This window comes from Phaethon lepturus, unplaced genomic scaffold (assembly GCF_000687285.1).
Source record: "Phaethon lepturus isolate BGI_N335 unplaced genomic scaffold, ASM68728v1 scaffold2367, whole genome shotgun sequence".
Lineage (NCBI taxonomy): Eukaryota > Metazoa > Chordata > Aves > Phaethontiformes > Phaethontidae > Phaethon > Phaethon lepturus.
In genome coordinates, this window is record NW_010549599.1 from 15,305 (window position 1) to 28,231 (window position 12,927).

The following is a 12,927-nucleotide window of genomic DNA, read 5'->3' on the forward strand; positions in this document are numbered from 1 at the left end:
GGTTCTTCTGCCTTCTGCAAGGATAGTTCTGCATTCCTAAAACTCTGCAGCTCTTTGGAGGCCAATGACGAGATCTGTTCATGATGCAGTTGAAAGGAGGTAATTAATATCAAGCACGACTAAACTGTAATTATGTGACATTTGATGCACTTTCAGTACCCTGATTTCACTTTGCTTGAATGATGTAAAACACGTAGAACTTTTGTTTGCTCATGGGGTTGAACATCTGTTACTACTCACTCACATCACTCAGCTGGGCTGACTACCAGCATCAAGGATTTGGCATTGACTCTGTCTCAGAAACTCAATCTTTATTTACTGTGAGCTCCAGCATCCTGTAGCTCTTCTTGGCATGTAAGGTAAGAGAGAGAGTTGGACTTGGTATTCATTTGGAAACAACCACAAGGGTTTTGGAATCGGGAATATATATTAAGGCTGCAGTAGCCACCCAGGAATCTCATTACTTTTTGCAGTCTAGGCTGCACAGAAATAGTCTCAGATGACAGGGAGGCTTTTCTAGATCTGTGCTCTCAGACATCACTTAATTGAAAATAATGCTATTAAACCTAAATTTTCCAGCCATACTAGGGGGAAAAAAAAAAAAAAAAGACCAGAGACAACTATGTGAAAGCTCTGAGAACAAAACCAATTGATTGCTCTTCCAAGCGTGTTTCTGTGAAATTTCTGAAACTAAAATTTCTGCATGAATTACCAGCTTGGAAACTCATCCTACTTTAAATGAATGCAGGGGGAGGAGGCACTCTTTCAGACAAAGCCAGCTTTTCCGTCAACTGTGTCAACAAACATTTTTGCCGTTAACAACATTACTAGTAATAATCATGATAAATTGTTAGTAATTACAATGATTTAGTGATTACTAGGAAATTCAGTATCATGTGCCAAATGGGAGATTTTCAAGCAGATGCATTAGCATTCTTTTCTCAGAGAAACTGAGGCCCAAAAATTCTCTAGTGAAAAAAGAAAGGACTCATCTCCCATCAAATAATCCACATTCAAAGAGCTCCTATATTCTATTCCTTCACTGCACACACACACAATATATGGGAATAATGTCATGTCAGATAAAACATGAACATTTGGGAGACCATGAAAGGGACAGCCCTGTCATCATAGCACATCTGTATCTTGCCCTGTACACACAGAAACGTGGTGCAGTGCTTTAACTAGCACAGGTGACACGGTGTGAAAAAGAAGTGTATAGTTTCTAGGCAACTTCCTTTAAAATGATGGCAAAGGCTCCTCTGCTGGAGGAAAGTATTCCAAAAAGTCTCTGTGATAATACACCACCACTTCATCGTCAGAGCTTCTTTTACACACATTTACATTTATTCCCAATGAATGCAGAATGCAGTTAAGTATGTGTGAACATGGATGCTGCCTAGCATGTCCTGCTCTCAAGGCTCAGAGGAAGATGTATCCTACCTGGAGCAAAGGCAGTAAGATATTTGAGTGACGAAGTAATTGCCTAACACAGGCAAGAGATTCCATCTAATTCCAGCTATCTGGGTATGTGCTAATGGTCTGAGTCATTGCACAAGGGAAATGGAAACCTCCTTGCCAAATATACATCCTTGGTTAGATTAGTAAACTGAGTGAAAACTAAGGCTAGAACAATGCAGGTTTTGGCTATTAGGAATAAGAGATACTTTAGTGATTAGGTAAGACTTTCAGACAGAAGGAATCATCCTGCTGCAGTGAAAGTTGATACTCCATCAACATCAATTACTTGCATACAGCTTGCAGGCACCAGCACATGTTAACAGATAAACAGCATGCATGAAGAAGCCCTAGTGGATTTTCAGGTAACTGGGACTGGATGCATATGGTAGGTAATGCAAATATATTAACCTAACTGCATATTCCTAAAGCACAAAAAACCCCCACCTAAGTGTGAAAATTATGAACACTTGATGTCTTCTATGTAATTTCTTCTCCCTGTAATTTGTTTGGATTTCTACAAGTTTCTTTCTCAGCTGAAAACATACCATTTGAAGAGTGTTAAGTTTTATAGCAGAGGGTAGGATCGGACCCGGTATGCTACCTGCTTAAGTCAGATATGGTCTTATGTCATATTATTTCCCCCTCAATTTCTTTCTTTGCAGTACAATGTTTATTTTGCGGCATATCTGGGTTTGCTCAAAACACCCAGTAGGAACTGGGTTAAAAGATCTGCAGATTAAGACTGCACTTAAAAGATCACTTACCATCTTGATTTCTTACCTTTTTCAGCTTTGAGGTGCCACTGTGGCCTCTAATTGCTGCTAGTAGGGCTGAGCGCTCATTCTCTGGATCAGCATATGAGGGTTTCCTGTGATTGCCATTTAGTGCACTGTCTGAAACCTAGAATATGAAAAGAATAAACCTCGCATTGTTATTAGATATTTACTTAGAGATAGTTTGGCAACACTATTATAAATATTTTTGGCACTTGTACCAGAATGCAAGCAAGCTATGGAGACTAATCAGACCGTCTTCTTTTGGCCCTGCTTTTACAACATTTGCTCACTGAACGGAAGGTAAGGATACATGTAGACAGTAAATGCTGTACTTAGAGATGCAGTCTCATATCCCCCAAGCCTGAAGTCAGTGGCAAACTAGTGTCACCTAGTAATACAAAACGCACTTTTCTTTCCTTGCAGGTATTTACAAGTTTTCCGCATGCTGTCTGTTCCTGTTTTTACATAACACACTGAAATGCGCGTTCGACTTAGGCTAACCTCAAGTACCTCTCCTACATGCTGTATCTCTGCACCCTCTGCCTCTTCTAGCTAGTGCAGCAGCAATGGTGTTGCACAATATACAGGATGTGCAGAACAAGCAGTGCCTTGGTCTGTATTTTGCTATTATAAATTTTTCAAATGCTTCGTGTACTCCAGCTCACCAGCAACTGTACCAGTTATAAAACCTCTGGTGTCTGACAGGGTGAAGACAGGGCTCTGCAGTCTGAAAAGGCTAAAAAAAGGCTCCACTTTACCTTTCTGAGTTTCTCCTTTCCCCCTGCTGTTTGAATGGCTTCCATCAGGGCACTGTGCAGTGACGTGTCTTTTGGAATTGGTTTTTGGACAACAGGTTTGAACTTCTTCTTTGGTCCAAAGATATTGGCCTGCACATTAACATCCAGCTCACTGCTAGCACTAATATCTGAATCATCAGGTTTCTCCTCCTGTTCTGACTCTGCGTTTGCTGCTGCACCATTTAGCTCGGGTGAAGCTTTAAGTGAACTAACTTGTACACCATTAGCAGGAGGCCATTTAGTGACTCGCAAAGACGAGCTGAAAGAGGATGGGACTCCTTGGAGATCAGGAGACTTGAGAGGTGGGGCTGAATTAGTATGGGTCAAAGTCTCACTCTTCTGGTCAAACAAAAGACGCGTCTTTTTCTCTGCTGTACTTTGTTTGCTGTTTAAACCATGATCATCTCCTGCACTGTTGTTATCCTTTGAAGAGGATTTAGTAAGTGGGACACTGGCATTCTTTTTATAGAAACTCGCAGGAGTTGCTTGATTTGGTGCCCTGATGTTAACTACTTTGTTTTCCATGCCAGAATTATCACCAGGTGTAAACCTGTGGGATGCTTTTTTGATGCAGGTAGAAATATTTGAAAGTGTTTCTCTTGTTTCTGCCGATTCTGTTTCCACAGGGCTATATTTGGCCACAATAATACATCTTTTTGGTGAAAATTCTGCTTCTCCTGCCCCTTGCTTATTTTCATCTTTCTCATAATATTCCATAGAGTCAGACTTAAAGGTAGTTACGTTGATGTGTCTTGCAATGGCAGAGGCAACATACTGACTTGAAGTTCTCCTATGTGGCTTCAGAAATGGAAGCTCCACCTTGTCCTTATTAATGGCTGGGGCTGCTAATGGTGTTACCTGAGACTGTGTAACTGGAAGAGGTGGTTTGGTCCTTTCATTCTCAAATTGTCTTTCAGCTACCTGCGTAGTAACAGTTTGTTGTGCTACAGGTTTTGGAGGTGCAACAGAGACAGGTTTATGTTCATGTTTTATAGTAAAGGGCTTTGAGTTTGTGGTGACTGCTGACTTTTTAGGAAGATGCTCAGCAGAGTCATCACTTTGCTTTTCCATAGAACTTGACCTCCAGAATGCCTTCACTTTCCCAAGATGAATTTCCTCACTTTCATCAGTAGAGGTATCTGGTATGTGCTTGCTGACACCAGCGTTTGGGCCTATAAGGTTGCCTAGGTCATCTATCTTAATGGCACCAGTGGAAAGTGAAACTCCTCTATCAAATTGTTTGACTTCAGGTTTTGGAGGGACAACTTTAAAGGTTGTCAAACCCATTTTAGGTTCATAGTTTGTTCCTGAATTCTGGGCACGATGACACCATATGGGTGTTGATGGGACTTCTTCTACTTCAATTTTTTTTGCTGGTGGCCATTTGATTTCTAATTCTGATTTACTTTTTTTCAGAGATCTTTCCCTGTTACTACATTCATTAAATGGATTTATCTTCTCTTTTGCTGTACTGATTTCAGCTGTGGCCTTGGAGTGAGATGGAGTCAGCTTAGGTTTACATTCCTCAGGCTTCACACCATGTTTGGGGGAGGTTTCCAGTCTTAAGTTCTTTTCACTTCTTCTTTCAATGGAGGATGTGAGAGATTCAAACATATCTCTCCTCTGTTCCACAGGCAAGTGACTGAATTCATTTTCAGATGGTTGCTGATGTATCAGGTCCTTGGATATGCATACAGCCCCATCATCTGTGTGTCCCTTATCAAAGGAACCTGCATTGTTGTTCTTATTTGTAAAGTTTCCTATATTAACAGAGTCAGCTGAGACATTTTGTGAAACCCCCGTCTCTGTCTCTTGATTTCCAGCTGAGTTAGAGGTGCTAACTTCTGCAGCATCATCTATGACTGTTACTGGAACAGAAATAGTAACATCTTGGACAGCCTCAACTTTTCTTGTATGTGGGCTCAACACTTCATTGATGTACTCAGAGTCAGAGTTACTTATACCATCCACTGCTGCAAAATACACATACAACATTACATATAGACAGTATTTAGGCAATATGACTTTAAATTACACGAACAGCCAGTACAAGCTTAAGCGGATCAGGTATTTTAGTTACACTAAAACTAACAGGACTATATTTACGCCTGTATTACAAAAAAGGAGAGATCTGGGTCCTTTTTATTGTCTGGTTGCTGATTAGGATCAGCCAAATATTCCTGCAGTCCTCCTGCTTCAGCCAGTGGGAAACGTACAAATGCAGCTGAAAGCAGAATTTAATCTATTGTTCATACCTTATCTTTGACTAACTTCTCTCAGTGATAAACATTTCACCACATGACTCCAAAGGAGAAACATTTCTGAGAAACAGCAAGCAACTCCAAATTATGTTTCCCAGACCTGGTTAGTAATAACAGCCCAGCTGAAGGATTTCCTTGAGCAAGCAAACAAAGAAACAGTACTTGTATTTTTTTTCTCCATTCTTCTCACCCTTCATTACCACTGACTCCAGAAGCCTCATTGTGCAAGAAGCTTAACTCTCCTCTCAAATTTGCTGGTATAAATCAAGAGTTACAACACAGAAGCTAAGAAATTGCAGTGTTAGAGAACTCACAGAAATTAAATCATAATCAAGTCCACTGCAGAAGTACTGAAATAAAGATGGGAAGTTTTAAAAAACCATTCAACATGAGTCGGTGACAAACCACTAACAGAGACATATTTTTATTCACAGTAGGAAGAAGAGGAGCACAATATGACGTTTTATCTCTTCACACTGTTTCTTTTCATGTTTTTTGAGTTTTAACTTTAAAATACATCTGCTAATGCAGAGGAGGCACTGGGTACAAAAATACCTCCCCTCACCCTTCTCCACTTCATTATGATAAAATACAAAACAGAGGCATCGTTCATTGAACACAGAGCTAAACTCACAACTGATTTAGCTTCATTGAAGATAAATCTGGCCCATAAAATGTGTCCATAAATTGCTGTTCATTTCTTTTTGGTAGCCAATGTATTGAAATACAATGACAATCTGATAAGCAGCTTGAAAAATACTCACTGCGAGTCTGTAAGAATGGCTGCCCCAGAAGTAAAGGGAGAACAGCCACTTTGGGTCAACCACATTCTGCCTTAGACCTTTGAGTTGTTCCCAGTGATCTTAGTGAGAAATGTGCAGGTGTCTCAGAGTACAGTTTGACTCTGCATCTCCTGGCTATGCCTCTGTCTTTTGTACTTCAGAGTTAACACACTTCCCTACCTTCCAACTCTTCATCCAAGCCAGCCAAAGTCTGCTGGAGTTGTGCAGCAATGAATATATGCTCAGTGTCATGTTTAGCCGAAGCCATTTCTTCATCTCTCCTGCTAAATGAAAGAGGAGAAAAAGGTTGGGTCGCCCTCTTTTTTCACTTTGCACTGTTGCTCTGAAATACGCTATCATTTCAGCCCCTTTGGTTCTGAAACTCATTCCCCAACATATGAAAAATACACACCCTTAGAGACACACGCCACCACACTGACACATCCACATCTAGGAAGGATCTCAGTGGTGCCTGCTCAGAGTGCTGGTGATCAAAAGATTAGGATTAATAAAGCCTGTCACAAAGTTCTGGCTTCACTGTGAAGTCTGCATTTCAGCTGGGCTGCAGAAAAGCAGCATATGCCAAGGCAAAGGTTTTGCATACCCATATCATTTTAAAGCAGACCACTAGCCATCCTGTGCACCCACTGTGCCAATATATCTGCACCTTAATTAAAGTTGCATGGCAATGAAAAATAAATACAGCTAAGTACTGTTAGACAATCACTCTGCATCCTGAGGGGAGGGAGGGGAGGAGGAAAGAGAAACTAATCCCTTGAGAGCTGTTTCTAATGAAACATATGAAGGGGCCTGATTTTGCCAGAATAGAACTCCATGTTTTTTGATGAAGTTGTACAATGATTTAAAACAAGTCTGAAATGAGAATGAGTGCCAGGTATTGCCTTGGCTTATTAAAATAAAAAAGAAAAAGAAGATGAAACTCAGAAAAATCCTAACAAAAAATAACTAAAATAAAAAATGCATGGCAACCTGTTATACAACAGAACTTCTTTTAGGAAGAAAAACCTTGACCAGCAGAGCTTTGATATCTAAATCACTGAAGCCAGGATTTCACGCTGGGCAATTCATTTTCAGCTACCTGTTCCTCAGCTGAATTTAAGACATTGTAATTTGTGACACTGTATCTAAGTTTTGCCCTTGTGATTAGCCTATTGAAAAAATAATTTTCCATTCTAGCCACACCTAAACTAGCCGTGGTCAGGTGAAGCAGATTTGTCCTTTTCAAGATCAAACCCATAACAGCACAGATAAAGTAACAGACGACATATTTTTTTGGTAGTTTACCAAACATGGACTGAAAAATGCCATTTTTCTGCTGCCCTTTAAGATAATACTCTGAATAAAAATTCAGGGACATTTCCTGACATTAATATAAATTAAGTCTAACAATGCAGCTTCCTTTTTTGCTATTTTGTTTGATTTTTCCCTTGCTCATACCAGGAGCAACTGAAAGCACATGTTGAAGCATCATGTATTTTACTTCATTATTTATTTATTTATTTATTTATTTATCATTCACCTCTCCTTTCTTTATGTCTTTTGTGGTTGTCCTGGAGCCCAATTCTCCTCATACCTAAACTGCCTTGCACTTCCAAAGCTGAGTTCATGTATGTAGCATCAATGAAAAAAACCACACCTGTAAGGAAGCCTTTCGAAACTTTTTTCAGATGCACATCTTTGTGTATCTGAACATACAGGTGGGATGAATTCATGACGGTAAGGCTACATATGGCCACATACTAAGTGGTTTCCTAAACTGGAAATCTGTATTGTTTTTTTGAATACAGAGGAAGAGACACAGTGCTCTGTGACTGGAATATAATTTATTCCAACATTTGCCATTGATATGATCTTTGACTGTCCCTGAACATTCCCAGAAGCCAGTGTGAACTGGTGATGCTCAGGCTCAGCACCCACACTTCAAGAATCATGGTAAACTGAGTTCTCCCCCCGATGGATTAAGAGAAAGGTGGCATGAATCAGTCTCCAGAGTGACAACTGGCACTGTAAGACTGCAGTCCTACTGTACCCTGAAGTGCACACACACACACAAATCAGCAAGATTACTCACATGAGCAATCTGACAAAAAGATTTAAAACTACTGCAGCATTCGGACTGGAAGAGAAGACTGGCAAGCAAAACTCTCAACTTGAAAGTGGCAGAAAGAATGAACTGACTCAATTTCATACTGTCTTTGCAGTGGAAAGTTTTATAAAATTAATAAAAAATACTTGCTCTCCTCTGAGTGCACTTTAAAACAATTTCTTTGCAAACTCAGAGAGAGCGTTTTCGATGGGAAATCACTCAAACTGTGCACCAGCTAAGCAACAGGTCTATCTAGTGTGGAAGGCAAATATTGCTTTCTTCTTTACAAAGCTGATCTTGTGGAATAGTTGTACACAGCTGGAAGCAAATTACTGACACTCGTTGAGACTCTTTATCTAAGCTACTGTGAAGAAGTTGTTTCCAAAACCTTGGAAGAAAAATGTGTAAACCCATATCTATCAGAGAACAAAACCTCATTTCACGAAGGCCATGCCAACTCACCACCTTTTTGATACCTCATTGTATCCTTCCTTCTATTGCCCAACTGTTCTACAATACAGCCAAAATCTGTATTACTAAGGTTGTCTGTGCTGAGCTTTCCCCAGGAAATAATAGGAACTACTGGCTTGAGAACTTTATGGGCAATTTATCTAGGAAAAGATATTTGCGACTGGAACAGGGATTCCTGGGCTCCAAACATGCAGTGCAGGTCCATTGCACTGACCAGGTCTTTTCTCATGTCAATCAATGGGAAACTTTCAACGTAACCTTATAGTAAAATTATCTTCTTGATGGGCACAACAGTCAGCAGAGGTCTCTTTCATTATCCTCTGTGCACTTATGCAGTGCCTGTACATAATTTGCCTCTCAATCTCTGCTTCAATCTCCTATCTAGACAACTGGGATAATAATATCCAATTCACAGAATTTTTCTGAAGGAAAGAGAAGAAATGCAGTGAAAATGAAAGGATTCTTATTCGCTCTTACAGAGAGAGCTTCAGAAAAAGCAGATCTTTTCTTTTGCGTTTCCAAATTCCTACAAGAGGTATTGTTCAATTCATCTCCAAACTCACCTACAAAGCAAGCCAGAAGGTATAGATTAATCACAGGGCTCTTCTGAAAATTCTTAGCATCAGTAATTTAAAATGTGATACGTGTTTTGTGAGGTGAAGGTCTGGTAGTTTCCAGTAGCTACCATGATTTATAAATATGCCTAAGATGACTCTTTCTCACAACAGTATTTGGGAAAGGAAAACAAAAGAGCCTCTAATTTATTTTTTTTCATAGCCTTCTTCCCTTCTAACCCTATACACTTTTCTTTTGTTGACAGTTCTGCTTTGGCCAGGATCCAAGAAAAATATGACTTATTCTGATACCATGTTTTACATTCTGGATAAACACTACCAGTGGTATTTTCTCACACACACTTTTTTTGGCTTAGGGAAGAACTTGATAACCTTTACACTGCCTTTCTGGTAAAATGTGAGGCGCTAAAAATACAGCACTGGTGAGTGTTTAGCTCAAGCCCAAAACAGCAAATGTGCACGGTTCCTGGAAGCCTGTGCACTTACTACTTATGTAGATTAGCAGACATTTGTGCAAGAGCACAGAATGGAGCAAAGTGACTACTAAAGTACAGCCTCCACTGAGCTCAGGCTACAACGCATAATTACTCCTCGGCAGTCATTTGCGCAGTTGGAGACAAAATGAAACTTAGAGCAGCATTTCATCAAATGAATGCCACGGGAGATGGACATTTATGAGAAAGTTTACATTCTAAAGAAAGAGAGAAGATTTTCTGATAAACCTAGCTGGAAGTGCTGCGTTAAAAAGAAGCCCAAACCAGTGGTAAGACAATAGATTTGCAATGACAGAAGCTGCCATTTTTTTATAGTTAGAAAAAATGGGGGTCTGCAAACGATAAAACCGACTCGAGTCTCTTTGAGCACTTCTCAGGAGTTCTGGTGAGCCTCGTGTATGGTACCAGAGGGAGAGATCACAACTCCCACTTTAACTGTTTAAATACAACACAGACCTAGGTAAACTGCAGACGAGGAACTGAGGAAGAGTCAAATCCAGACAGGCACACCTGTCTGCAGTTGCACACATCGGGATGTAGTGACTGCTACGAGGCAGTTCAATGGATGCCAAAAGCATTCAGCTTCTCACATGTGTGAGAGCTAACACGGACTGACCAACATGGAAAGCTGATATGGTTACTCCAGGCTGAGCTTTGGAGCATCTGGGCCCCTTTCCCAGCTCCGATAGCCTTCTCAGTCTGATACTGGGGAATTACACTAACCCATCTGTATGTATCCAAATTTGTCCTCTTCAGAATGAATCCACAATATTCTCCTCTTACACAAATGCTGGAAAGAGAAATGCTTCAACCTTGGGTATATACCAAGGTGGCTGTTAAAAAAGAGGCTGGTGCTGAACAATTTTAAGTTGTAGAAAGTAAGACTGAAGCTTTTTTAATACAACTTTCTATTCAACCAGGCCAGAAAAATGGCATTAAGTAAACTCAAAGTGTTTATATATTTGTTTTTGTGAGTGATGCGGCAAAGCACTCTTCAAAAGCAGAGGTAACTATTTTCCAGATTAACCAATAGTTTACAAAATCTTAGGCACCATTTTTCCATTCTTTGCATTTCTTATGCTAGATGATGTTTTTCTATTTCCTTCCAAGGAAGGAATATAACAGCACCAGGAGAGCAGCTAGTATAGTGCTGGACTTTCTGGTTATCTAAGGTATGACCTGACCAGTGATATTTTCCATTTCTGCTGCCTCCTATGAACGTGAGCATAAAGTTTTAATGTTTGAATGACCAAAGCCTGTTAAAATGCAAAATTTGTACACTGAACAACCAACTTAGAACTGGTTAGATAGCAAAGTCATCACTTGTCTTTGATGCAAGATTTCTGAAAGTGGCAGGCAACTAGGAAAAGGAAAAAGCCCATGGTCATATTCTGTTGAATGCCAGATAACCTTGCTTTATATGTTCTTCAACGAGCAATAAAAAAAAGCTGCACATACTTTTTGAGAGCAAGGTACCCATTCCAAGTTTTTTAGTTTGTGTTCTGTTTCTAGTTCTGTGGGACTGCATCAAACTTACAAAGGTCTTTAGACTGCATTTATATCTTTGATGAATAAAAATCATCAGAGATTGAATTAAACTATTTTCCAATCCTAGAACACACATGTCCAGTAGCACCTTCAGATATAATACCACCCAATTAAAAATAACAACTTGCAAATATAGATGAGGAAGAAAATGAAGGATTTTTCAGCAGCAGCTGGATTTATGGTCCTTTTACAGTCCTCCTTCATGGTTACTGGTCAAAAATCTAAATAGAAAGCAAATGAAAATGCTTTTGCTTAGTATCATTTTGTGTTTTAATGCTAGTAATCTCTAAACTTGTTATACACCAGGGTGATTTAAGCTCCAGAGTCCCCAGACATATGTTGGTTCCAGGGTCCTGCTGCATAAGAAGCAGCTTGTAGTTGCTATACAGCTGGAAGCATGCCCCTGCTCCCCCCTCCTCGCACTGGCCTCTGGCAACAGCTTCTCAACAGGAAAGCCTGCATCAGGACAGCATTGCCAGAAATAGCCAGGAAAGGGAACTAGCGTGGTTTAAATCCTAACACAGCCACATCACCTGTGCAATGTAACATTGCAAGTTAAAAGATGGCATAGTGAGGTTAAATATTTTTCTGTGTAAACCAAGAGAAGTTAAGAAATAGAGCAAGGAGCAGAGCCTTTCTTTCCTGGAAGCCAGCACTACACCTTTAGCAACCCAAGCTGCTTCCTAAAATGTAAAATATCCTACAGCTCCAAAGTATATGGCATTTTTCCAGTGGATGAGTTTAACAGAAAGGCTAATCTAGATTCTTGCTTTGTAACGACTGTATCTATTACTTAACCATGGTATCATTAGTATCTTCCCTCCATGAAGATCTGACAGAAAAAAAGTGCATGAGAGTATCCAAATTTAAAGAGTTTTCTGCAACAAGGAGAAAGGAAAAGCCAGAGATAAGGAAGGAAATTAGCAAAACTATGTAAGAAGCAGAGGCTTGCAAATCTGTGAGACATCTGGGTCTTAATTAAGTAATTTTTCATCCCTGAAGTTCTCCGTGTTGCTTTAACCCTTTCTCTACCTTCCTCTCCCTTAAACCTACATTTCTGTTTTCAAAAAAGTAAAACACATTGCCTACACTGCTAACATAAGACCTATCCTACAGAGAAATAACAGAATAAAACTTTCCCGTATTTCTCAGAGATAGTTATGTGACATGCAATTATATAGAATGTGTTTGTGCAAAAAGGTATATATAATACGTATTACACTGCTTTTTCATTACCGTTTTTCTCTCTCCTTCCTGCCTGCCTTCTGCCACTCACTATTATATTTCTTCTCTGACCAGCTTCATCGATGAATTCTCTCCAGCTAACCCTCCTGTCCTTCCCAAGTGGAATTACAAAATCTTGTAACATTTGAATTTGAATGGGCTGAAAATTAAGCAGAACAAGTTCACCCACCCCTATCCTTTCCAGCTTTTGTTTTAAAGTCATCAAACCCTAACAGTTTTCTAGCAAACAGTGAGTATTTCTCAAGTTGGTATCGAAGAGGACTCTTCTCCTCCCAGTAGCTTCAACTACCCCAACCAGAGCCAAAGGTAACAAATTCTCCCAAGAGAAAGGGAGGAAATGGGATTATCCCTGTCCAGATTCACAGCATGAGCTGATCTCAGGCGGGTTCCCCACCCCCACCCTATGCTCT

At 39.9% G+C, this 12,927-nt stretch overlaps 1 protein-coding gene across 1 annotated transcript in view; it reads right to left on the reverse strand.

The window, feature by feature from the left end:
- COBL (cordon-bleu WH2 repeat protein) overlaps window positions 1-12,927 on the reverse strand; it is a 112,399-nt gene that overhangs the window by 257 nt on the left and 99,215 nt on the right. The window contains 4 exon segments of the mRNA XM_010290293.1: window positions 1-74; window positions 2,242-2,361; window positions 2,996-5,007; window positions 6,258-6,361. The exon segment at window positions 1-74 is cut by the window's left edge and continues 25 nt beyond it. Of these exon segments, the coding sequence (XP_010288595.1) occupies window positions 1-74; window positions 2,242-2,361; window positions 2,996-5,007; window positions 6,258-6,361 (2,310 nt within the window).